The sequence below is a fragment of the Geotrypetes seraphini genome, chromosome 1, assembly GCF_902459505.1.
Source record: "Geotrypetes seraphini chromosome 1, aGeoSer1.1, whole genome shotgun sequence".
NCBI classification, from domain to species: domain Eukaryota; kingdom Metazoa; phylum Chordata; class Amphibia; order Gymnophiona; family Dermophiidae; genus Geotrypetes; species Geotrypetes seraphini.
In genome coordinates, this window is record NC_047084.1 from 459293807 (window position 1) to 459320300 (window position 26494).

At 47.7% G+C, this 26494-nt stretch overlaps 1 protein-coding gene and 2 non-coding genes across 3 annotated transcripts; all 3 read left to right on the forward strand.

Moving 5' to 3' along the window:
- On the forward strand, positions 1 to 25963 carry RPL10 (ribosomal protein L10). Its single transcript, XM_033922625.1, has 7 exons — positions 1 to 44; positions 149 to 189; positions 2750 to 2808; positions 8393 to 8500; positions 8693 to 8831; positions 9155 to 9317; positions 25739 to 25963. The coding sequence occupies exons 2-7, from the start codon at positions 167 to 169 to the stop codon at positions 25892 to 25894; spliced, it is 648 nt and encodes a 215-aa protein (XP_033778516.1). The 5' UTR covers positions 1 to 44; positions 149 to 166; the 3' UTR covers positions 25895 to 25963.
- On the forward strand, positions 8873 to 9009 carry LOC117352826. The gene has a single exon (XR_004537878.1). It is a non-coding gene; the product is annotated as a small nucleolar RNA SNORA70 (small nucleolar RNA).
- Positions 9691 to 9828, forward strand: LOC117352827. The gene has a single exon (XR_004537879.1). It is a non-coding gene; the product is annotated as a small nucleolar RNA SNORA70 (small nucleolar RNA).
- Positions 25964 to 26494: the final 531 nt, after the last annotated feature.

Genomic DNA, 26494 nt, shown 5'->3' on the forward strand with positions numbered 1-26494 from the left:
CATGCTCCGTGCGTTCCGTCTTTCCTTTTTTTGCTCGCTGCGAGGTGGGTAGAGTCATGGCGGCTCTGTGGGCTTCTCTGTCCTCTGGTGTTCTCTTTTCTCATCCTCTTTTGGCTCCTTTAACCTCCTTGTTTCTGTGTGTTTACAGGTGCCATCCCCCGCAGCCATGGGCCGCCGCCCCGCCCGCTGGTGAGTGTTGCCGTTCACCGTCGCTGCCATGTGCACAAGGCCCGGGAGGGGACAGGAAGGGAGTATGCTGACTTATTTCCAAATCCGCGCCTTTCATTCCTGGGGGAAAAATAATGTTGGAACTTAGTGTGATCGTATTGTAAAAAGCTTTGCCGCAAACTGTACAGAATGAAGAGACGGGATCAGGCAGAGCGGGTTTCACTGGCGGTTCCAGATGCAGAAAGTGAGCTAATCTGGTGCAGTAACGAAAGAAAGGCTCGGGAAGAACAGGTCAAGGGAAATGAACTCTCTGGAAAAGCGACGACTTGGAAAGATCAATTCTCGTAGGAATAGTAGATGGATGGGCGGACTGGATAGGCCATAAGGTCTTTTATCTGCCGTGCTCTTGTCTATGCTTTATTGTTATCATAAATGCATTGCAGGGGTAGTAGTTTAATGTTTAAATCTCGGTCTGTCCTTCATCCTTCTAAAATGGACCACCTTGTTTGGGTTTTACATTATTTTTTTTTTAAAGTTTTATAGGTTGATAGTAATCCCACAAACATTACAACCCATCATAAGTTGGCCATAAGCTGTCTCCTTTTATAGTTGTCATTCTGTAATAGATGGCTCTTTTTATCTCTATAGACGTTCCTCCTGCAGCAAGAAATGCTTAACTCCTCCTTCTGCAAATTGTTGCCTAAGTTTAAGTGCAATTTGCACACTTATATCATGAAACATGATGGCAGATAAAGGCCAAATGGCCCCTTTACTATCTCCTCTTCCTAAGAGATCCCACATGCCTGTCCCAGGCTTTCTTGAATTCAGACACAGCCTTTGTCTCCACTTCTACTGCATATTGTAAAATACTTGCACTTTGGGGTATAAAGTGTGCACTTGTGTGAATAAATGCTGGGTGTTTGTTGAATGCTAGTTTATAAATGACCTATGCAACTTGTTTAACAAAAAGGGTGTCCACAGGACAGAAGCACAGATACTATCAGCATTTATTACATTTGCTGTTGACATGGTGTGCAAGTAGGTGTGCAGATACCAACTTATATTAATAAAATCTTGGTGCCCAAGTGCCATCATAGATTAGCAGTCTGTACTGCATCTGGGTGCCTCACTTGTGGTGCCTAGTTATAGAATTGCCCCCTTACTACCTAACTTGTTCTTATACTACTACTTTTCATTTCTATATCGCTACCAGATGTATGCAGTGCTATGCATTAAACATGTGAGAGATTATCCTTGCTTTTAATAGAGTTTATAATATAATCAAAACAGGATAATTAGGAGTTAGGGGTGTTATCAGTCACTGGAGCAAGGACTGATCCTGCTAGTCTTTTAATATCAAATTGTTTCTCAAGAACTAAGGAAAAATAAATCTATTCTAGAGTAGGAGTTACGAATCTGAGAATATTTTGAATAGTTGCAGTCTTAGATGCTGTGCTCTCCAAATAGCCAATAAACCAGTGTCTCACAAACTTTCCGGGTGGCAGCACACTAAATCCAGTGCCCCAGCTGGAAGGCGCCTGGAAGTGCGATGAGGCCCATCTGGCCGCGACCTGCTTCGGTGGAGGGGGGTGGGAAGAGGAGGAGAGTCATTTGCGGTGGCTGACTGCCTACAGGACGTGCCTCTCGCTGTGAAATGCACGTCCTGTAGGCAGTCAGCCGCCGTAGATGACTCTCCTCCATGCCAGTGTATTCCGGCACACAGTTTGCGATAACACTGCAATAAACCATAATCTGAAACCAGCCCAGTTAATGGATTCTTGTCCTCCAGCTATCCCATCGTCCATATTTAGGTTTCCCTCACAAAAGAATGGTTGAAATCCAGTGTCTTATAATTACCCAAAAACATAGCTGTCCTTTGCATGTATGTTTACCAGGTGAAATTGTACACCGCCTATACCTCAAGAAGGAGAATCCTCACCAACTTCTCTTTCCACATCTTTTATACCGTAAAAATAAGACCCTTGTGGAAAAGAGCTGCCACCCCACCCTATTAAGATCTTCTGAGTAACAATATACAATTGGAGAAGTTTCAATTGCACAGGTGTTTTCTTGCAACAACAAAATGTTGGTAAACACATCCTTTTAAGTCAGCCAACATTCTCTTGCTCTTCCTAATTGCACTTTAACCCTCTCATTTTAAGAGGAGATTTGGATGCTCATTATCAGCAGGCTGAACACCATTTATTAGGAAGCTTCTAAATAAACCCCACATCTGTTCTTACCACCTCTCCACATACATTCAAAGATCACATTCTGTTTCCTCACATACACATTGGGTGGGCAAATTAGATGTCATGTTTGACAGTTGTGACCCCAGAATGCAAGCAGATAACCTTTACACCCCCAACTCCCCTCAGGCTGAATCTCTGTCCAAGTTGGTCCCACAGCTTCTCTATTTACAAGCCAAGCCTCTACAACACTCGCACTGAACTAATTTCAGAGATGTTATGTTTTTAAAGAATATAATTTGTGTGTGGGCCTCTTAATACAGTTCTTGCATATGTTGAAATGATTTTCATGTCTTGCTAATAATATTTGTGCTATTTTGTAATTTATCTAGTTACAGATACTGTAAGAACAAGCCTTACCCAAAGTCCCGTTTCTGTAGAGGTGTTCCTGGTAAGTGCACCTTTTTTTTTTTTTTTTCTTTGAATACCAACAAGTATGAGGGTAAATCAAAAGTTTAAAGGCAATTGTTAAATTACACGATAACCAGAACAAAGCTAGTGAAATGCAACATATATAAAGTTGTACATTGTCTGTTGGATAGTTTGTCCATGCACAGGGCAGTGCTCGGCCTTCAGTTGTGTGGCAAGCCACGAGGTCAGAAGCATGGATGCTCCATTGCAAGATTGCACCATCGAAGAATACCATGCAGTAGTGCGTTTTCTTTGGGCAGAGGGAGTGAAAATTCACCATTGAATATTGACTCAGTATGGACATAGCACCATGAATCAATGAGATTATGAGTGGGTAAAAAGGTTTAAAACAGGTGTAACCAACAAAAGTCGTTCTGGTTGGCCATCAATATCGCACACACAAGAAGAGCACATTGACAGGGTGGATGCCTTGGTTAGAGAAATCTTGACAGCTAACGGTGTCTCGGCTGCAAATTTGGATATTGGCTGTGGATCTGCATTTGCTATAATGCATGATGACTTGGGATGCAGGAAAGTTTGCATACGATGGGTTCCCAAACAGCTTACTGATCTGCACAAACAGTGTGCAGAAGTTGTGATCCAGTTCCTGAGACAGTATGAAGAAGATCCGAGTATTCTGGAGAGAATTGTCACTGGCGACGAGACATGGGTGCATCACTGCGATCCAGAGAGCAAAAGATAAAGCATGATAAAAGTAAAGGAAGTGGTGCTCATCTGGATTCGGGAGCAGACAAAAAATGTCTTTTTTGCAGGAATGCAGAAACTAGTTGAATGATACAACAAATGCGCTATCTTGCATGGGGACTATGGAAAAGTGATGCGATCAATTGCTCACAGTTAACTTCTATTAAACCTGTTAAATGTATTTTGCTTTTACTTTTTGATTTACCCTCTTATTTATTTTATAGCATATACATTGCCTAAACCTAGACAGTTTCCAAATAACCATACATACATAATATAAAATACAATGCCAAATAATATACACAAAAAGTGTCTCTGCAATACCATGAACATCTGAACTTCAGTTCCATCTCCATGCTAAATAATTGATGTTTACTCTTCATTCCACTTCTGGATTAAACCAGCAATGTCAGTCTAGAAGGCCTAGGGAGCTTAACAATGAATATTTGTGGGGCACTTGTTTGTATGATTTGATGTTAGGTTTGTTTTGTGGTGTGTATCATGGTTACCCAGCCCTGTTGGGGCCCTTGAGGAACAGAATTTAGAACTGCCTAAGTAGGGTATTTAGCTGTCCTAATTACAGAGTGCTCTAAGGCAATGTTTCTCAACACATGGTACGCGTACCCTTGGGGATACATGGCCTGGCTGCCGCCATGGATCCCTGCTTGCCCCCCCCTCCCCCAGCTGAAGGTGCCAGGAATCATTCCCTGGCTGCCCACCCGCTGCACACACACCCCTGAAGCTGACGCGCTCCATCCCCCACACACACAGGGATGGACCACAAGCCTTCCCCCTCCCACAAATTCCAACGTCAATGCTGACATTGGAGAGAAGGTTCCAGGCCAGCCAATCGCTGCCTGGCTAGCCCAGAACTTGACGTCGAGGGGGGGAAGGCTTGTGAGCCGATCTTATGCAGTGTGTGAGTCGCATGTGTTGACATGGCCCATCCCTGTGCGGAGTTGCTGCTGGGATGGGGGTGGAGCGTGTCTGCTTAGGCTTGGTGCTAGGGTTGGCTTCAGGGGTGGGGGGTGGTACAGTGAGTGGATAGACAGAGGCATCTCTGGCAGCTTCAGCGGGTGAGCAAACAGGGATCCCTGTTGGCACCTGCCGCTTCTGTGTACAGGGTGGCTTTGGGGGAGAGGGGTACAAACTTGACACGTGGAGGCACTAACTTGGGACATAGGAATAGAAAGGGAGAATTGATGGGCATGATTTTGTGAGTGAGAGATGGTACACATGGGGAAAGGAAGAAAGGAAAATTGGGCATAGAGAGGAATGAGGTAGAGATGCATGGGGAATAGAAGGATGAGAGGGAGAAATGTTGGGGGATGCAAGGGGGAGGAATGTTGGACATAGTAATGGAGGGAGAAATGTGGCATTGTGCTGGGGAGGGGTGAAAGAAGGAGAAATGGCCATGGGGCTGGTGGGCGTTGGTGAAAAATGCTGCACATGATCCGGGGGATGTGGCAGCAGAGGAGGTGGGAGAGATGCCTGGATCTCTCAAGACAGATGGACAGTGTGAGAGAGAGAGGGAGACATATTGCCACTAGGGGTGGAGGAGAGAGGGAGAAACGTTGGATTCATGGAAGGACAGAGAGAAGTTGGTTGGGGTCTGGAGGAGAAGAAGCGTTCAGGAGGCAGAAAGAAAGAAATTTTGAAAATGTAACCAGAGACTCATGAAATCACCAGACAACAAAGGTAGGGAAAATAATTTTATTTTCAATTTAGTGATCATAATGTGTCAGTTTTGTGAATTTATATCTGCTATTTATGTTTTGTTCTATATAATCTGCCTTGACCTCTTTGAAAAAAAAACCCTGAATATAAATGATGATTAATATTTTCTGTGTGTGCTTTGTGGTTTTAAAAAAAAATTTTGTGGTTAATATAATCTTAATGCATAACGGTATAGTGTGTATATGAAAAATGGATGGAAGAAATTGCGTTACAATTAGTATTATTATGGGGGTGGGATCATTGGCGCAGCTTGGGCGGGGGTATTCGTTAGGTGTTTGTTAGGCTTGAGGGGGGGGGTACTTGGCTTGAAGAAGTTGAGAAACTGCTCTAAGGGACCTTGGATACAAGCTTTTCTCTTTACTAGTCATTCCCACTTAATGTGGATGGGAACTGGAAGCAGAGGCAGTAGATGGGTTTACAAAAACTGTTCACAAACAGATCAGCACTGTTTGTTAAATGCTCCCATACCGGGATTTACAAAATATGAACATTTGTTTGCCATATAAGTATTCACAATAGAACAAAACACAAAAAAACCCCTCTCAATACTGGGCAAGTTCTCAAGTAATATCTTCATATAACATTTAAAGGTTTTTAAATATTTAAATGTGCTCATAAGCTCTTCAGCAAGGCGCCACAGCAGCGGTACAATGTCGCTGGAAAGGTGCTTGAATTTTTATCATAACACATTGCATGGAGCAAGGATTCTCGCTTCTACTGGAGTAGCAAATGTTATGGCTCTACAAAAGTTGTTTAACAGTAGACCACTTATCTGAAAAGGTCAGTTCAGGGCTCCAACACAGTCTGTGTTTCGCTACGTTACATCAGGAAGCCGGAAAGATGATCTTTTTATATTGTTTTTATTTGCAGTGTGCAGTGCCTGAGTCCTTTGGTCTACACACTTGATCTTGAAAAAACACGTCCTCATCAAGTGTGTAAACCAAAGGACTCAGGCACTGCACACTGCAAATAAAATCAATATAAAAAGCTTATCCTTCCGGCTTCCTGATGTAGCGTGGCAAAACAGTCTGTGTTGGAGCCGTGAACTGACCTTTTCAGATAAGTGGTCTACTGTTAAACAACTTTTGTAGAGCCATAACATTTGCCACTCCAGTAGAAGCGAGAATCCTTTAAAACTTTGTGTTTTATTAAGACCAAATCTATGTTGCAATTGTGAAAAATCCAGCAGTTTACCTTCTGAAATAACATCGTCTAGAGATCTAATGCCTGCAATAATCCAGTTCTTCCAAAGGATTGCAATTGAAGCAGGCCATTCAGGTTGGGTTCCCTGAATGGAAAACATTAAATAATCAATATAGTTTAAAGTTCTTATGTTTTCAAGCAGACTTCCTAGGACATCAAGCCGCATTGTGGTATAAATTAATATCTGGATATTTGAATAAAAAACCAAAAAATGGTCTAAGAGATATTTGGAGCATTGAGATTAAGCATCAAATTAATGCATCTCAATGGCCACTAATTTGGTCTTGGAGAATGAGATGTACAGTGTCAGCATCTATGAGACAAATCTATGAGACAAACTTGGTTCTTTTTATTACATAGAGCTTTTTGGACCCCTACACGTTTGCAAAAATTAGACAGTTCTAAGTCAAATAAATGCTGGCACTGTAATCTTGAACCAGGGACGTTAGATCACTTACTATATCATTGTCCCTATATTAAATGTTTTTGGAATTCAATTTGGCCACAAATTAATAAATTGATGGAAAATCATATAGCAATATCATATGATACAGTATTATTTGGAATGATGATGAGAAAAAAAAGTCAAATTTCACCAGAAAATAACAAGCTTTTATTAATCATGACAGGGGTTGCCATTCAGCATATAACCAACAATTGGAAGAATTATAATAACCTAAATTATACATTTTGGTGGAACACAATATGTCATATATTCAAAATGGAAAGAGCAATAGCAATACAAAGAGGGACATATATTAAATTTATAAAAATATGGGGGCCTTTGACAAAATATTGTAATGAGTAAATAGTAGGTTTTTTCTTCTTCTTTTCTTCTTTTAAATATCTTTATTATGACACACATAGAGGGGGGGTAATGAAAATAATTTTTACATAATATGTTATAATATATTATACAATATGTTATGTATGAATGAAAAGTAATAGAAGGGTGGAGGGAGGGAGAGGGGATAAAAATATATTTAGAACATAATGTATTAGATATAAAAGTGTTATTGTATATTCATCAATTGTATTTTAACATGTTGTACACTTTCTGTAAAATTTGAAAATAAAAAATAATATATAAAAAAAAAGAAGCGAGAATCCTTGCTCCATGCAATGTGTTATGATAAAAATTCAAGCACCTTTCCAGCGACATTGTACCGCTGCTGTGGCGCCTTGCTGAAGAGCTTATGAGCACATTTAAATATTTAAAAACCTTTAAATGTTATATGAAGATATTACTTGAGAAACTTGCCCAGTATCGATGAGAGGGTTTTTTTGTGTTTTGTTCTATTTTGAAAGTATTGCCCCCTCAAGTGGACTGTAATTTAAAATCCCCAGTCTGTTTGGATATAAGTATTCACAGCAGCCCACTTGGTATTGGCTGCCGCTTGGAAGAGCGCTGTTAGGCCTGAGACACATAGTTCGAGCTAAGGTAGACTTACGTTCATCTGGTGTTGAACTTGATAGCTATCAGACAACATGCCCTAAGTGTTTACCATAAAATATGGGACAATATGTGGAATGGAAACAATCTTAGTATTACATGGACTGTCAGAACTTTTGGAGAACATTGATTGCTATGGAGGGGGATTCTGGAGGGGATATTAGCTTGCATATTGCATCAGTGTATATCGGTAGTTTCATTGGCTTGTATTTGATGGCATTTGATATGTTGTACATGAGGGCTACCTAGCCCATGTTTTTGGTTTCTGTTTCAAAATTTGAATAAGTAAAATTATTTTTTAAAAAAACACCCCAAAAAAACAGATCAGCACAAGTGCCAAGCTTGTGTGCGGTAACACTGGTATCATGATCTTAAGTAATCTGGTTAAAATAATACCTTAATAGGTGAAACAGGATTTCTTCCTTATTGTTACATCTCAAAAGGTTTTTATATTTCTTATCCTCAGATTCCAAGATCAGGATTTTTGACCTGGGTAGGAAAAAGGCTAAGGTGGATGAGTTCCCACTATGTGGACACATGGTGTCTGATGAATATGAGCAGCTGTCATCTGAAGGTAAGGGATAGGACTCTGGACTTGAGCAATACAGCTCCCCTAACAGTTTTTAGTGTGTGAAGTGAAAGAGAACCATAAAAAGGGGTTAAGATACCTCAAAGCCAAAACATTGATAAGTGTTAAGATTTTTAAGGTCTGGACCCTCTCCTGGTGTACTTGCTTACTGATTACTGCCTTTCTCTGTCTTTGTAGCTCTAGAAGCTGCTCGTATCTGTGCCAATAAGTACATGGTGAAGAGCTGTGGCAAGGATGGGTTTCATATCCGGGTGCGCCTGCACCCCTTTCATGTTATCCGCATCAACAAGATGTTGTCCTGTGCCGGTGCTGACAGGTGAGCTGGAACCCTAGTTCTCCCAAATGTGCAACTTATATTTGCAGTCAATTAAGCCGACCAGCTCCTTCTTTTCTATTGGGAGGTGGTGTGCAATGGCTGCATACAGTAACATTCCCTGGTTGTGTAAGTGCCCTGTCCTATTTTCAGGGTGCTCTAAGGGATCTCGGAGACATTTGTGACTTCATTTTTTGCCTGTCTTTGATTTTATATTTGAATTGAATTGGGCAGCTTTTATTTGATTCTACTTTTTCTTGAGATGCAGGGCTATAGACTCTCTTGTAAAAGACCTTATGAGCCTGTTGTGCATTCTCTTCCTGCAGGCTTCAGACCGGAATGCGTGGTGCCTTTGGTAAGCCCCAGGGCACAGTAGCCCGTGTGCACATTGGACAAGTGATCATGTCCATCCGCACCAAAACACAGAACAAAGAGCACGTGATTGAGGCATTGCGCCGTGCAAAGTTTAAGTTTCCTGGGCGTCAGAAGGTGAGGCATCGGAGCAGGCAATCCAAGTTTTATATATGGTATAGGTGGTAATTCTCTTGCTAGAAAGAACTGAGCCAGGTTCCATTTGAGTGGAGTGAGATTAAAAACTTAGCAACTTCCCCTGTATATCTCAATGAGCATTTGAATAGACAGTCGTAGAAAATCTTTTCCTCCAGCCTCTTTTCCCACATATCATGAAGCTGCACTCTGACACCTTTTACTTAGGAAGCCTTATCTTGCTTCTGAGGAAGCTTTAACTGAAAGATTGGTTCCTTTCTAGTAATTGCTAGCTTTATTTCTGGAAATGGTAAAATGTAACATTTGTACTATACTTTTTTTTTTTCTTCAATTTTTCTTTAAAACTACTTTCTATTTGCAGTCAATTAAGCCGACCAGCTCTTGCTTTTCCTGTTGGGAGGTGGTGTGCAATGGCTGCATACAGTGATATTCCCTGGTTGTGTAAGTGCTCTGTTCTAATTACAGAGTGCTCTAAGGGATCCTGGATACAAGCTTTTCTCTTTGTTACCCATTCCCATGTAATATGGGTGGAAACTAGAAGCACTGGATGAGTTTACAGAAACTGTTCACAAACGCATCAGCATAAGTTCCATGTTTGTGTGCAGCAGCACTGGTATCTTGATCTTAAGTAACCTGGTTAAAATAATAATTCTTCATTTTGAAGTTAGGAGGCTTCAGTCTGACCTTGCGCATGTACTTTTAGGGTGGTCCAGAAAAACCTAAAGTTGAAGAAACTTTACTAATTGAAATTTTTCACATGAATTTTGTATCTGCTTGATCAAAACCATTTTTTGTACAATTTTTTAGGCCCATCCTGAGGTTGCTCAAAGCTAATGAATATAAGCACCAAAATCCATTTTTTTTCCCTTTTAAAAATCAGCTGATAATTTTGCACTAAACAGGTGATAATGTTATCGTTATGCTAAGGACATAAACGTGTGAAGGAATTTCTGGGTTACAATATCATACAGAAATTTATAGAACAACTAAATGCTTGACTCTCATATGGGGGACAAACTAGACAAGCAGGATCTGAAATAGAGAATGACACGGTGGCGGTTACCCGCGGCTAGCCGCGGGTAACCCGTCGAAACGGGGAAAGAAAAATAGCAGTCGGGACGGGGACAAGGCCATTCACCGCCCCGTGGAGCAGTGAATGGTCTTGTTTCCGCAGTGAGGCATCAAGGATCGCGCGGTCCCCACAGCCCCCACCTGCCTGCTCAATCGATCCTAGTGTTTAACCAGCTCTCTCCCTTCTCCGGCGACCCGCACACTATCAAAGAGCCGCGCATGCGCGGCTGCTCAGTGTTCAATCTTCTCTGATGCAACCGGAAACAAGAAGTTGCAGCAGAGCAGAAGATTAAAAACTGAGCCGCCGCGCTTGCGCGGCTCTTTGGGAAAGCGTGCAGGTCGCCGAAAACGAAAGCCTGCAAACTAAGGTGAGGAGAAGGGAGAGAGCTGACTAAACACTAGGATCGATTGGGCAGGTGGGTGGGGGCTGCGGGGACCGCGCGTGTTCTCAGCTCAAATTGGAAGGAGGGAGTGAAAGGGAAAAGGATTCTGGGCCAAGGGGATGAAGATGGAAAGAAAAACCCACAGCAGGAAAGAAAGGGAAGGACAGGCAGGTGAGCCAGATGCTAGAAGCAGGGGGGGGGGAAGAAAGAGGGAAAAAGCTAGATGGGGTTGAAAACACTGGTATGGAAGAGGAAGATAGGGGAAATCTGGACACGGGAAGGTAACAGAAAGAGGGGAAATTATGTACAGGGGCATAGGGACAGAGATATAAAGGTGACATGCCATGGGGATGGTATATGGACACGGGGGGGGCAACGGCAGATACATAGGGGAGATATTAGAAATGGGGAAAATAGGAGCACAGAAGTGAGATTTGTGGGGATGGGACAGGGACCGAGCTCGCAGGCTCCAGTGGCTTGCACAAATTACATTGTAACGTGCCACAAAAATAAGAGGGAGGAAGGTAGATAGGCCACACGAGAGTTGCTGAAGGGTGGTAGAAAAGAACAGATGGTAAAGGAGGAAGGGAAGGATGGTGGTGGAAAGGAATAGAACAGACATTGAAGGAGGGTGGAGAGGAACAGACCCTGAAGGGAAATGTGGAAGACAGAGTGGGGAGAAGACAGATGCCAGACTATGGGGGAGCGGAGGGAAGAAGATGGGTGCTAGACCAATTGGGGGGGGGGTAAAGGGAGAGGCACAGTAACAGCAAATGGAAGACGCAGAGAGAAGACACACAGTGGATGGAAGGAATTGAATGAGAAGATGTGGAAAGCAGAAACCAGACAACAAAGGTAGAAAAAAAAATTATATTTATTTACTTTTTGCTTTAGGATAAAGTAGTATATTAGTTGTGTTGATAAAAATTTATAAACAAAGCCCTGCCAGCTGAACATCTCTTTCTCTAGGTCAGCAGCAGGAACTTTGATTTATAAGAAAGGAATAAGCTAAATATTACAGTACTAAGGCTTATATGGATGCAGTGGGGACAGTGACGGGGCGGTGAATGGGATGGCAGTGGCGGTGACAGGGCAGTGAAAGGGGTGACGGTGACGGGGCGGTGAAGGGAACGGCGGTGACGGGGACAGATTTTTTCCCTGTGTCATTCTCTAATCTGAAACTTCTGACACTGAAAGTTGACAAACCTTGGTTAATGGACATTAGAAATAAGGTTTTTGAGGAACTGACTGCAGTACTAACGAGCAATGACACGACACTTCTCTATGATGATTATCCCAGGACAAGCAGGCATGATATTCTCACATGTGGGTGACGTCATCTACGGAGCCCCGATGCAGAAGCATTTTCAAGCAAACTTGATTGAAGATTTAAGTTTGCTCTGCTGCTCCACGCATGCGTGCCTTCCTGCTCCACTAGGGGGCGCATCCCTTCGTGGTCTCCAGTTCAAAATTTTCCGCTGAGCCTAGAAGTCGTGTTTTTTCAGGCTCTGCCCCAACTGCCTTCTAGCACCGTGATTTTTTTCTTATTTTTCTCGATTAAGTCGCTGTGCGCAAATTTTTTCTTGTTTCAACTTGTTCCTGCTTCGTTTTTGACCGACCCGGAGGCTTCCAGGTCCCCGTGGCCGCGTGGCTACTCGAGCCGCGGCCAGTTTCGATTCTATGTCCCGGCCTTTGACTGGCTTTAAAAAGTGCACCCGGTGCGAGCGGCTTCTTTCCATCACAGACCCACATCGCCGGTGCATCCTCTGCCTGGGGGCCGCTCATCCAACCGACTCCTGCCCCCAGTGTGCTACTTTCCAGAACCGGGCCCTCCGCCGAAGAAAAGCCCGCATGGCGGATCTCTTCGCTGCTGACCAACCCTCTACCTCGGCCTCGAGGTCGGCCCCGGCCTTGACCTCGGCCCCGAATACCTCGGCATCGCCTCGAGACTCGAATCCGAAGTCCTCGGGACAACAGAAAGCCTCGGCTCCGGGTAAGTCCCCTCTTCAGGTTCCGTAACAGCAAAGAAGCCAGCCTCGGGGACACCGGCGACGCATGGCGGAAGTCCCATGCTTACAGCCCCGGCGAAGCCCTCCAAGCTTTCGGGCCGTGCCTCCACCACACGGGAATACTCTGATACAAGGTCGCCCCCGGTGGAGTGCACCGAGGCAGTGGACATGCCCTCGATGCTGTCCGTGCCCGTTTTCCAGGACCTACTCCGAGCGATGATCTCATCGGAGCTGTCCGCTGCAATGGCCCATCTACAACCGGCCTCGACCGCGCATGTGCCAGACCAGCCTGAGCCTCGCGTCGAGCCACCTCGGGGAAAAACGCGAAAGCTTCGCCGCATCCCATCCTCCTCGGACTCCTCGCCGAGACACCCGAGGCGCTCTCCCTCCACAGACCGCCGCGGGGCAAAACGTCGTGCTAAAACGACAGAAACCTCAAACCGCCGTACCTCCAAGAAGGCCCGGGGTTCCCCCACTCTACGAGGCCGTTCACCTACACCTCGTACAGGACCGTTGAGGGTGGCGGAGCTATCACTCTCCAACCCGCGCATCCTCCGAACTCCCCTTCGGACCGGGGCTCCGATCCGAGGTTTCAGGCTTTCACCGAGGGAGTCCGGGTCGAGGTCACCGATTCGACATCAATCGGTACCCCGAACCCCGGCATCGTCTCTGAGGGGCTCCTCGAGACGTCCGAGATCCACGACCCCGGAACACTTTCACAGTGCTTCCCCGGTTTCGGAGCGTGGATCGGAGCAGGAGCCTCGATACTCGAGGGAAGCCTCCCCATCCTTCTCCACCCGACGGAGGTCTCGTTCACCGACCCCGCACGGGGCCTCGGGAACATCCCGCCCATCCTTCTCTCGCTTTGTCCAGGACATGGGCCACGCCTTGGACTTGGACCTCCAGTCCGACTCCAGATACTCTAAGGAGTACCTAGCGGAGCTGGATATGCCATCACTGCCCAGAGAGTCCCTTCGCTTACCGCCTAACCCGGTACTCTACAGGCTTTCTTCAGGAACCTGGAGACCCCCTATATGGTCACAGCAGTACCCTCCAAAATGGAGGCCAAGTACCGTACAGTACCCTTCCCGGGATTTGAACAACCGCAGCTCTCCCACCAGTCGCTGTTAGTAGAATCCTCCTTGAAAAAGGCCCACCCCTCCAGGGTCTCAGCGGCGGTCCCCCCAGGCCGAGAAGGCCGAACCCTAGACAAGTTCGGCAGGAGACTATATCAAAATGCGATGATGGCCTCTAGGGTGCAAAGCTACACTTTCACCTTCACATCCTACCTCAAACACCTCATTGAACTACTGAGAGCCTTTGAGACTGACTTACCGGCCTCCCGCCAAGCAGCGTTTAGCCTGCTTTCAGAGTCCCTCTCCAACCTACGCCTCCATCTATTCCACGCAGCCTACGATGGCTTCGAACTCTCCTCCAGAGAGGCAGCCTTTGCTGTCGCCATGCGCCGACTAGCTTGACTGCGCCTGGTCGACATGGACCCCAACTTACAGGACCGGTTGGCTAACCTCCCCTGTGTGGGTAAAGAACTGTTCGATGACACTATCGAGGCGGCTACAAAACGTCTCTCCGAACACGAACGCTCGTTTGCCTCCCTCGTGCGGCAAAAGCCTAAACCGCCCGCGTCCAGGCCGTTCAGGGCCCCTCCGCGCCGCTACCCACAAAAATCCACTCCTGCCTTCTCGTGGCCTCCGCCCAGGCATCCGCAAGCCCACCATCGGGCTCTGCCCAAGTCCCAACCGCCTGCGACTACCAAACCATCCCCGTCCTTTTGACGGGATACGCGGAAGGGGGCGGGCCCCCTCCGCCATAGTCCCAGGCCTCCTTCCCATCGGGGGTCGCCTCAAAGTCTTTTACCCTCGCTGGGAACAAGTCACGTCAGACGCATGGGTCCTTGGCGTGATCTCATCAGGATACTCTCTCAACTTTCGGGCCATTCCTCCAGACAACCCCCCAAGGAATTGCCCTCCCAACCGGACGCAGCTACCCCTACTCCTCTCTGAAGCTCAAGATTTGCTTCACCTGAGAGCAGTGGAGGAGGTTCCCTCTGGCCAACGGGGGAAGGGCTTCTACTCCCGTTACTTCCTGGTACCGAAAAAAACGGGAGACCTTCGCAATACTAGACTTGAGACGCCTCAACAAATTTCTGGTTCGGGAAAAATTTCGGATGCTTTCCCTACCGACCCTCTACCCCCTGATCGACGAGGGCATCTGGCTCTGCTCCCTCGATCTGAAGGAGGCGTACACACATGCTCCAGTGCACCCCATTCACCGCAAGTTCTTGCGTTTTCAGGTGGGAGACCTGCACCTGCAATACCGAGTCCTCCCCTTCGGCCTAGCATCGTCACCTCGGGTCTTCACCAAGTGCCTCGTGGTGGTCGCAGCTACCTTACGCTCCCAAGGTCTTCAGGTATTCCCCTACCTGGACGACTGGCTGATCAAAGCCCCATCCAGGGAAGGGGTTATCTCAGCGACCCAACAGACTATTATCTACCTACAGAGTCTGGGGTTCGAGATAAACTTCCCAAAATCCCAACTACGCCCCTCGCAGTCCCTACAATTCATCGGGGCCACGCTGGACACGGTTCGCTTCCATTCCTTCCTCCCCCCTCCGCGTCTAGAGGCGTTAGTAAGTCTGAGCCGAAGGATCTCACTGCTGACCTCGGTATCAGCTCGACAGATGATGACTCTCCTGGGCCACATGGCCTCCACCGTCCATGTCACACCCTTCGCCCGTCTCCATCTGAGAATCCATCAATGGACCCTGGCCTCTCAATGGCGTCAAGACCGGGACCCGATCGATCGTCCCGTGACAGTGACTCCTTCCTTGCAACGATCGCTCCGCTGGTGGGCCGACTCTTCAAATCTTTCCAAAGGTTTGCTCTTCCTCGCCCCTCCTCACAGCAAGGTACTCACCACGGACTCGTCGGAGTACGCTTGGGGAGCCCACCTGGACGGCCTCCGCACTCAGGGGATGTGGTCAGCAGAAGACCGCCGCTGTCACATCAACGTGCTAGAGCTCCGGGCCATCTATCTCGCAGCTGTAGCTTTTCAACATCTGCTTCACGACCGGGTGGTCCTCATCCGAACCAACAACCAGGTAGCAATGTACTACGTAAACAAACAAGAGGGGACAGGGTCTTGGTCCCTCTGTCGGGAAGCCATGCGCCTCTGGAAATGGGCAATCTCCAACAACACCTTCCTTCGAGCGGTGTACATACAAGGAGAACAAAAATGTCTGGCGGACAGACTCAGCCGCCTCCTCCAGCCACACGAGTGGTCACTGCACTCTCAGACCCTACGACAGGTGTTCGAAAAGTGGGGGACGCCTCAAATAGATCTGTTCGCATCCCCCCACAATCACAAACTGCCCCTCTTCTGCTCCCGGATACACTCCCCGGACCGACTCGAGGCCGACGCCTTCCTCCTCGACTGGGAGGGAAGGTTTCTGTACGCGTTTCCGCCGTTTCCTCTGATCCTGCGGACGCTGGTCCACCTGAAAACGGTGAAAGCCACCCTGATCCTGATTGCTCCTCGCTGGCCACGCCAGCCTTGGTTTTCCCTTCTACTTCAACTCAGTGTCAGAGATCCACTGCCTCTAACTCGGTTTCCCTCTCTACTATCACAGAGTCAGGGTTCGCTGTTACATCCCAATCTTCAATCTCTTCATCTGAATGCTTGGTTTCTTTCCCCCTGACTTCTCTCCCCGTGTCTCAATCAGTCAAGGAGATATAGGAGGCCTCTAGAAAGACCTCGACGAGAACCTGCTATTCTCAAAAATGGACCAGATTCTCAGCCTGGTGCTCCTCTCACAGCCAGGACCCGGTGTCGGTCCCCGTCCCTCTGGTCCTTGACTATTTACTTCAATTATCTCACTCCGGCCTAAAGACCAACTCCATTCGAGTACATCTCAGTGCGATTGCGGCCTTTCATCAGCCCCTGGAAGGAAAAGCCCTCTCGCTCCACCCCTTAGTCTCTCGCTTCATGAAGGGTCTTCTGAATGTCCACCCTCCTCTCAAACCCCCTCCGGTGGTTTGGGACCTTAACGTGGTTCTGGCTCAACTAATGAAACCTCCATTTGAGCCCCTAGACAAATGCCATCCTAAATTCCTCACGTGGAAGGTGATTCCTGCTTGCACTCACTTCCGCCCGGCGAGTTAAGTGAGCTACAGGCTCTGGTAGCGGACCCACCCTTCACTGTTTTCTACCATGACAAGGTGGTACTCCGCACACATCCAAAGTTCTTGCCTAAAATAGTGTCTGATTTTCACCTCAATCAGTCCATCGTCTTGCCCGTGTTTTTTCCCAAGCCCCACTCTCACCCCGGAGAGGTGGCGCTTCACACTCTTGACTGTAAGAGAGCGTTGGCCTTTTACCTCCAACGCACTCAACCACACCGGAAAGTCCCACAATTGTTTTTGTCCTTCGACCCAAACCGGTTAGGCCACCCAGTTTCCAAGCGCACCTTGTCCAACTGGTTGGCCGATTGCATCACCTTTTGCTACGCTCAGGCTGGTCTCGCGCTGCATAGTCGAGTAACGGGACACAAGGTCCGAGCAATGGCAGCCTCCGTAGCGTTCCTCAGGTCCATACCTATTGAGGAAATCTGCAAGGCAGCCACGTGGTCTTCGGTTCATACTTTCACCTCCCATTACTGTCTGGACTCACTGTCCAGAAGCGATGGCCGGTTCGGCCAATCGGTATTCCGAAATCTATTTGCTTAAATTGCCAACTTCCCTCCATCCCTTTTCAGTTAGCTTGGAGGTCACCCACATGTGAGAATATCATGCCTGCTTGTCCTGGGATAAAGCACAGTTACTTACCGTAACAGGTGTTATCCAGGGACAGCAGGCATATATTCTCACAACCCGCCCACCTCCCTGAGGTTGACTTCTTTGCTAGTTAAGTGAACTGGAGACCACGAGGGGATGCGCCCCCCTAGTGGAGCAGGAAGGCACGCATGCGTGGAGCAGCAGAGCAAACTTAAATCTTCAATCAAGTTTGCTTGAAAATGCTTCCGCATCGGGGCTCCGTAGATGATGTCACCCACATGTGAGAATATATGCCTGCTGTCCCTGGATAACACCTGTTACGGTAAGTAACTGTGCTTTATCGTGAGTGCATCAAAAACACTTTGTTTCGTGGAGCAGCACATCCTCGTGTACATTTCATGAAGCCGGAAGTGATACATCAAGCATTGGATGGCCTGCAACATATATGGAACAAAAATGTTCATAGTTTTCCAGTCAACTGCCATACAACAAGGAGATGATTGTGAAACTGAAGCAATCCAAACATATTCTGGCACTCTTTGTGCCAATGTGGATGAAAGTGTGCAGAACCCAAGATGCACCCATTCTTGATCTGTAATTTTTCTGTGACATGCATGACTACAAAGCAATTGATTGTGAAGTCGCTGACATGGTGTTGAAGTTATCTAACCTCTGATGGTACCTGACAGAAGATGTACTGTTCGCACTTTTCAGCAAACATACTTTAATCACTGACAGTGTCAAAACAGGACATTGCTTCAAAGCTGTTGAAGACCAGTGCCTGAACAGTTTCATTGGGGCAAGCTGGTTTTCAAGCAGGTAAGCCAAAGCACGTCACTGAGAGACTTGGTTGGACCTGAATCACATGCTCTTAGTATTACCAATAAATGATTGGCAAAGCCTGTGGCTAGGTGGTCTGAAGATCTTCCCTACTGCTGAACAGTTTGTCAACACAGCCGAGCAAGGTGTTAAAACTGCTAACTGACTTTGTCACTGGCATCACCACACCCAGTGCAGAGTGAAGCCTTGTGACAAGGAGTTGAATAGCATCGCAGGCTTTATCCTGCCTTTCCTTAGCATAGCAGCAGATGAATCCAGAGACAAGTGGGATAGCTCACATCGACCAGCAGGTGGAGATAGAGAAACTGATTAACAGGTGGTCTTATATACTGGTATTCCTCCTGTCCATTCAGTTTGCTCTATCTCCCAGCAGGGTTCGTAGCTATACTTCTAGCTCCTGGATTCTGGCTGTGCCCGGTGAATTTGGGTGAATTTATGGTCTTCTGTTGAGACTCGTTCTCTTCAGAGAGACAGGGGTGCCTGGCTGAGCGGTGCCGGCTTTGGGAGCTATACCTGGGCCCCCCCAGGTCCCTTCTCCACCCTCCCCTCCGGTTGCTTGAGGGGTTGACTTGGGCTCTGTATTTTTCTTCTTTCCAGTAAAAAAAAAAAAAAAGTTCTGAGCCTGCCTATGCTGGGCTATGCCTTTTGGTCAGCTTTCAGTGAAATTACCAGCCATAACCTTACTTGCTTGCTGTTGTGTGATTGGGAAGTTTGTTTGGGTGAGTAAGAACTTTGGTTTTCTGGGGTTTTAGTGCGTATTGTGCGGTCCCGGGTGCCGGTTTTGTTGGAGGGCTGCGTTGGCGATTTTGGCGGGCTTTCTCCGTTTAAAAAAAAAAATGGCGGCAGAGGCTGTGAAACGGTGTTCGCGCTGTGAGAAGCGCAGGACACCGTCGGGACTGTGCTCTGCCGGGTGTGCAGATACACCGGCAGAGGATTCTTTCCTGCCGGCGTGTGACTTGGCAATTTCCCGCGCTGGGGAGGCGCGATCGAGCTCCTCTTCCCTCGCGGTCAAGTCGGCCATGATTCAAGGCACGCCGGCGTCTGAGGGGAATTCGGCGGCTGTAGCGGCGTCGGGAGCACTGGGGGAAGCCGCGGTTCCGCTCTACTGCACAAGACAGGCAGGGTCGGCGGGATTCGGGCTAGGCTCGTTTTCTCCGGAGTTTGTCATGTTAATGCACCGTGCCTTTGTTTTACAGAGCTCTCAGCCTGTTCAGCTGGTGCCTTTGAATTTTCCTGTGCTGCCTGTTCCCTCTACTTCCACTACTACTATTAGTAATACTGGTACTGCTGCTGTTAATGCTGTTTCCCCTCCGGTGAAGTCTCAGGTAGCGAAGAGGCGCAGGCATGCGGCGGTGGACGAAGGGGACCCTGACCCTGTCTCCCCTTTATCTCTTACTCTTCCTGAGTTGCTGGAAGAAGGTGAGGTGCTGGATTTGGAAGCGGAGGAACCCCCGGGTAGGGACGTGGATGATCCTTCCGCTCTCCGGCTTTTTCACAGGGAAGAACTTTCTTCTTTAATTTCTAAGGCGTTGCAGGGATTAAACATCTCGCAGGAGGATACTCAAGTTTCTGGGTCCGCAAACCCCCTTATGGCGGGGATGCGCAAGCCGACTAGGTCCTTTCCAGTGCATGAAGCCATGCAGGAGCTTATTGTGACGCAATGGGACACTCCGGGTGTCGAAAGCCATGCGGCTCTTGTATCCTGTTGCCCCGCACGAACTCGAGAGATTTAAGTTACCCAGGGTTGACGTGCTGGTGGCCGCGGTTACCAAAAAGACTACCTTGCCGGTTGAAGGAGGTGTTGCGCTGAAGGATGTCCAGGATAGGAAGATTGAATCTTTACTGAAAATGTCCTTTGAAGTGGCTGGAGTCACCTTACAAGCTGCGATTTGCAGTTCGTATGCGGCGCGGGCTTGTCTGCAATGGTCTCAGCTGATGGCGAATAATTTGATGGAGTCCGGGGGCTCTGTTCCCTTGAACTGGCTGATTTGGAGTCTGGTCTAGCGTATTTGGCGGACGCCTTATATGATATTATCCCAGGACAAGCAGGCAGCATATTCTTAACGTATGGGTGACATCACCGACGGAGCCCCGGTATGGACACTTTTAACTAGAAAGTTCTAGTTGACCGCTCGACGGAGGAGAGCGTGGTCCCCAGTTTCTTCATTTCCGCGGAGCGAAGAAGACGCATGTGTTTTCAACGGCCGTTGAAAAATCAATTCCTGCCTTCCCGCTCGCGTAATTTTTCGTTGTTTTTCTCTTTTTTTGGAGTCTGGTCTAGCGTATTTGGCGGACGCCTTATATGATATTATTCGCGCTTCTGCAAAGCAGATGTCTCTTTCGGTGGTTTCTCGCATATCTTTATGGCTCCGTAATTGGGCTGCGGACGCAGCATCCAAACTTCGGCTAGTGAAACTCCCTTTTAAAGGGCATTTGTTGTTTGGGGAAGATTTGGATAAATTGGTGAAGGATTTTGGTGATACCAAAACACAGCGCTTACCGGAAGACAGGCCTAGGCCCCCTTTAAAATCCTTGGCGGCCAGACCACGTTTCCGGGATGTTAAGAGATATAGACCTGGTAAGCCATCCTTTCAGCCCGCTTATGGTTCCTTCACTTCCTCGAGACCTAGGTTTCCGCAAAAGAGTTCCTTTCGTACGGCGAAACTCCCATCAGCTCAGCCAGCCCGTGCTCCAGCAAGTCGCACCCCACAATGACGGGGTCTCGGCTCCCTCCGCTATTCCCTTGGGGGGGCGGCTGTCTGCCTTTCTGGCGGAGTGGGCCAAGATCACGTCGGATCAGTGGGTTTTGGATATTATTCAAGAAGGTTACAAGTTAGAATTCGCCTCTCCCGTCGCCGATTCTTTCTTGGTGTCCCCGTGCAATGGGGCGGCCAAGGGAGACTCGGTTCGCCTGACTCTTTAAGTGCTTCTGGATTTGGGGGCAGTGGTGCCGGTGCCTCCGGAGGAGGTGGGTCTCGGCAGATATTCCATTTACTTCATTGTGCCCAAAAAAGGGGGGTCATTCAGACCTGTGCTGGATCTCAAAAGGGTCAACAAATTTCTCAGGGTTCGCCATTTCCGTATGGAGACAGTGCGCTCAGTGATTGCAGCGGTGAAACCTGGGGAGTTCCTCACGTCCCTCGATCTCAAGGAGGCGTACCTCCACATTCCGATCTGGCCCCCGCATCAATGATTTCGGTTTGCGATCCTAGGCCAGCATTATCAATTTCGGGCAATGCCCTTTGGTCTTGCAACGGCTCCCCGCACCTTTTCGAAGGTGATGGTGGTGGTGGCAGCATTTCTGCGCAAAGAGGGAATTCGTATGCACCCTTACTTGGACGACTGGTTGATCCGCGCCTCTTCCAGGCGGGAGAGTTTGTTGGTGACTCAGAGAGTGATCTCTCTCCTTCAGTCTTTGGGGTGGATCATCAACTTTCCCAAGAGCTCTCTGTCCCCGTCACAGTCATTGGAGCATCTGGGAGTGAGGTTCGACACTTGTCTGGGGAAAGTGTTTCTACCCGGGACCGGGGAGAGAAGTTACAGTCTCAGGTTCGTCTGCTTCTCAGATCGCTCAGGCTTCGGGTTTGAGATTATGTACAGGTTCTGGGCTCGATGGTGGTGGCTCTGGAGGTGGTCCCCTGGGCCCGGTTCCACATGAGGCCGTTGCAGAAGTCTCTACTTTCCCGGTGGTCCCCGGTGTCGCAGGACTACGATCGGCGTCTCCAGTGGAGTCCTCAGGCGGCCCGCAGCATGCAGTGGTGGCTCAGCGAGTTCAATCTATTCCGGGGCATGCCGCTGGCGACTCCGGATTGGGTCGTGATTACGACGGATGCCAGTCTTGTGGGCTGGGGAGCACAGTGCCTGCAGGCGTCGGCGCAGGGTGTTTGGTCCTCAGAGGAGGCCCAGTGGTCGATCAATATGCTGGAGTTGAGGGCGATCAGGCTTGCGCTTCTAGCGTTTCAGTCCATGATTCAGGACCGTCTGACCAGGGTTTTTTCGGACAGCGTCGCGGCGGTGGCGTATATCAATCGCCAGGGGGGTACCCGGAGTCCTCAGTTGGCCGAAGAGGCGATGGTTCTGTTTCGATGGGCGGAAGTGCATGTTCCTCTCCTCTCAGCGGCACACATTGCGGGTCACGAAAACGTTCAGGCGGATTTTCTCAGCAGAAATCTTCTCGATCCAGGCGAATGGGAGCTGTCCGCTCGGGCGTTCGATCTGCTGGTCCTACGGTGGGGTCTTCCGGAGATGATCTCATGGCCTCGTCCCGCAATGCGAAGCTTCCTCGGTATTTCAGCAGACGCAAGGAGCAGGAGTCGGAGGGGGAGGACGCGTTAGCCCTCCCGTGGCCTCCGGGTTGCCTTCTGTATGTATTTCCTCCTTGGCCGATGATAGGTCGGGTGTTGCACCGCATCTCTCGCTTTTAGGGCAGGGTGATCCTGGTGGCTCCGGATTGGCCGCGTCGGCCGTGGTAAGCGGATCTGATACAGCTGTCAGCGGGCGATCGTCTGACGTTCCCAGTGATTCCGGACTTACTGACTCAGGGTCCAATATCCATGGAAAATCTGTCCCACTTTGGTCTTACGGCCTGGCTCTTGAGCGGTCGCGGCTGAGACGTAGGGGCTATTCGGAACAGGTTATTTCAACTCTTCTTCAAGCTAAAAAGATTTCTACCTCTGCCTCCTATGCTAGAGTCTGGAGAGTTTTTGAGTCCTGGTGTAGGGGGCAGGGTATTTCGCCCTTCCAAGTGTCTCTGTCGGCTATTCTTTCCTTTCTTCAGGAGGGCGTTGCTAAAGGGTTGGCCTATAATTCCCTGAAGGTTCAGGTGGCGGCCATTGCTTGTTACAGGGGTCGGGTCTCTGGTTCTGCGCTCGCGTCGCAGCCCGACGTGGTTCGATTCCTCAAGGGGGTTCACCATATCCGGCCTCCTGTGAAACGTACCTGTCCCGCGTGGAGTCTTAAACTTGTCCTTGGGGGATTGCGGGCGGCACCTTTTGAGCCTTTATCTACTGCTACTCTGAAAGATGTCACGTTGAAGACGGTGTTTTTGGTGGCTATGGCTTCAGCTCGACGGGTGTCGGAGTTGCAAGCGCTATCTTGCAGGGATCCCTTTTTGTGCATTTCGGATGCTGGGGTGTCTGTTCGGACGGTGCCGTCCTTTCTGCCTAAGGTGGTTTCTTCCTTTCATGTGAACCAGTGTTTGTTCCTCCCGGCTTTTCGGCGGGAGGATTGGGGGGAGCGCTTCTCGTCGTTGCGTTTCCTGGATGTGCGCCGGATTGTTCTGCATTATTTGGGGGTGACTAACGACTTTCGTCGGTCGGATCACCTGTTCGTGTTGTTCGCGGGCAAGAACAAGGGTATGGCTGCATCTAAGGCTTCCATTGCTCGTTGGGTCAAAGAAACGATTGCTTCGACTTATTTGATAGCGGGGAAACGGTTGCCAGAGCAGCTTCGTGCTCATTCGACTCGAGCGTTGGCTACGTCTTGGGCGGAGTCCGGGGGTCTTTCCTTGGAGGAGATTTGCCGCGCGGCTACTTGGTCTTCTGGGAATACCTTTTCGAAGCATTACCGATTGGATGTGGCGGCCCGTGAGGAGGCTAGTTTTGGCGCTTCCGTTATTGCGGAGGCGGCATTGGCTTCCCACCTGGTTTGAGTTTTGCTTTGCTACATCCCACTTGTCTCTGAATTCATCTGCTGCTATGCTAAGGAAGGAAAAATTATGTTCTTACCGGTTAATTTTCTTTCCTTTAGAAGCAGCAGATGAATCCAGAGCCCCACCCTTTTTGTGTACGCTATGCCTGTGGTTTGTGTGCCAGTTTCGGTTGGGTTATTGTTGGTAGTTGTGTTCTTTAGTTTAATGTTGGAATTTCGCTACTGGAAAGAAGTTTTTTGGATGCTCATTCTCCTATATCTGGATGCTTGGGCAAGGAGCATAACTGAATGGACAGGAGGAATACCAGTATATAAGACCACCTGTTAATCAGTTTCTCTATCTCCACCTGCTGGTCGATGTGAGCTATCCCACTTGTCTCTGGATTCATCTGCTGCTTCTAAAGGAAAGAAAATTAACCGGTAAGAACATAATTTTTCCATTTCAAGAAGACATTGAATGCTTGAGTGGCACACATTGGTAGATGACTACACCAAAGTTTAGATGTTTAGCTATTAGCAAAGTATGTTAAATTTGTTATTTTCCCACCATAAAGTGCAGTTAGTGAAGGTTCATTTACCCCCCCTCCTTTACAAAGCCACACTAGCATTTTTAGTGTCGGCCGCAACAGTAACAACTCCGATGCTTATAGGAATTCTATGAGCATTGGAGCTGTTACCTCAGCAGCCAACGCTAAAAACGCTAGTGTGGCTTTTGTAAAAGAAGGGGGTTAATACTGCTAGATATTTTTTTTTTTTTTTTTTTTGCATAAAATGTCTTTTTATTAAAGTATCATTGCTGAGTGTGAAAACCATAAATGTTATAGCTATAATAACCAAGAAATTTGCTTCATAAAGTAAAAATAGCAAATGTTAAGAAAAACAGCTTTGAACGAGCCCAGGATCGGCTTTAAATTTTTTTATTATTTTAAATTATTTTCTGATTAAGCACAATGGAATTCTTGGGGAAAAACTTCAATTTGCACAGATTTTCCAACTTTAAACCTCCTCCCTTACAAAACCACAACAGCAGTTTTTAGCACTGGCGCTGAATGCTACGCACTGCTCTGATGCTCATAGGAACTGTGAGTGTCTGAGCAGCACACAGCATTCAGCGCACTGGCCAGTGCTAAAAAAATGTTTTTGCGGTTTTGTAAAAGAGGGGGGGGGGGGTTAGTTTTTTCTGGACAACCCTAATGCACTTTTATCTGTATAGATGTCACTCATTTTTAAATTTTCTTTTGAAAATCAAATTTTGAGAAAGAGTACTATTTGTGGCCAGGTTTGCTGACTTGGACATAGCATAGGAGGGACATTGTTGTTCTGGTTTGTGATGTAGGTGCAACTGGGTTTAGAGCAGGACTTCTCAGTCTAGTCCTCGGGACTCACCCAGCCCCTCAGGCTTCAAGATAACCAAAGCAAATATGCTTGTAATAGATTCTATTCAATGGAGACAGTGCATATAGAATCTACAGTATGCATATTCATTATGGGTGTCCTGAACCCCTGCTTTAGAGTATCTGTTGTCTAATGCAGTTCATATGTGTGAGCTTACTGCCATAGTTTTGTTTTTGGCCTGTTGACTCCTAAAATAGTATTCATTTATTGCCCCATTTATAATTTCCAATTAATACTGTTTGACCATACCTGTATGTCTTCTTCAGATCCACATTTCCAAGAAATGGGGCTTCACGAAGTTCAATGCCAATGACTTTGAAAACATGGTCTCTGAGAAGCGCCTGCTCCCTGATGGCTGTGGTGTGAAGTATATCCCCAATCGGGGTCCCCTTAACAAGTGGCGTGCCCTGCATGCAGCCTGAGCCTCCTGTTCTGGTGGATTCAGAAATGACTATAGAGAATAAAAGGTTGAATAAAGTTCTTGGATGTTGGCTCTTGTATTATGTGTTCATGGGACAAGGGTGTTCTTTGGGGTATAGGGCACTATATTGGGTAACTGAATATAGAAGCAATTATGTATTGCTCTTTGGACCTTCAAGGCTCTGTCAGCCAGTCACTAGACAGAATGATGACCCAGGAAAAAGATAACATGGGACTCCAGTAATTTCAAGTGCATCTCTTAAATCGGCCATACTCAAGACAATATTTAAGTTTTTGCTCATCTATTGGTTGTAGTTTGTGATGTGGCTGCTGTGGCAGTTTTAATAGAATAGGTAGTAGTATTCCTTGTCCCCTTACCAGGTATAGGGGAATATATGAGACACTTCATCCTTTTTTTTGCAGATGGAACAGCTGGAGCTGTTTGTTTCCATGGTCCCTTCTGGCTTCCAGTAGCAAGTCCACTTCTACAGGATAGTGGTCACTGATTGCCAGAGCCTGGAGTACATAAGAATTGCCGCTGCTGGGTCAGACCAGTGGTCTATCGTGCTCAGCAGTCCGCTCATGCAGCGGCCCCCAGGACA

Coding starts and splice junctions, on each gene's coding strand:
- RPL10 (XM_033922625.1), top strand. CDS start 167: ATGGGCCGCCGCCCCGCCCGCTG. Junction 2,809..8,392: donor TTTCTGTAGAGGTGTTCCTG/GTAAGTGCACCT, acceptor TCTTATCCTCAG/ATTCCAAGATCAGGATTTTT. Junction 8,832..9,154: donor TCCTGTGCCGGTGCTGACAG/GTGAGCTGGAAC, acceptor CTCTTCCTGCAG/GCTTCAGACCGGAATGCGTG.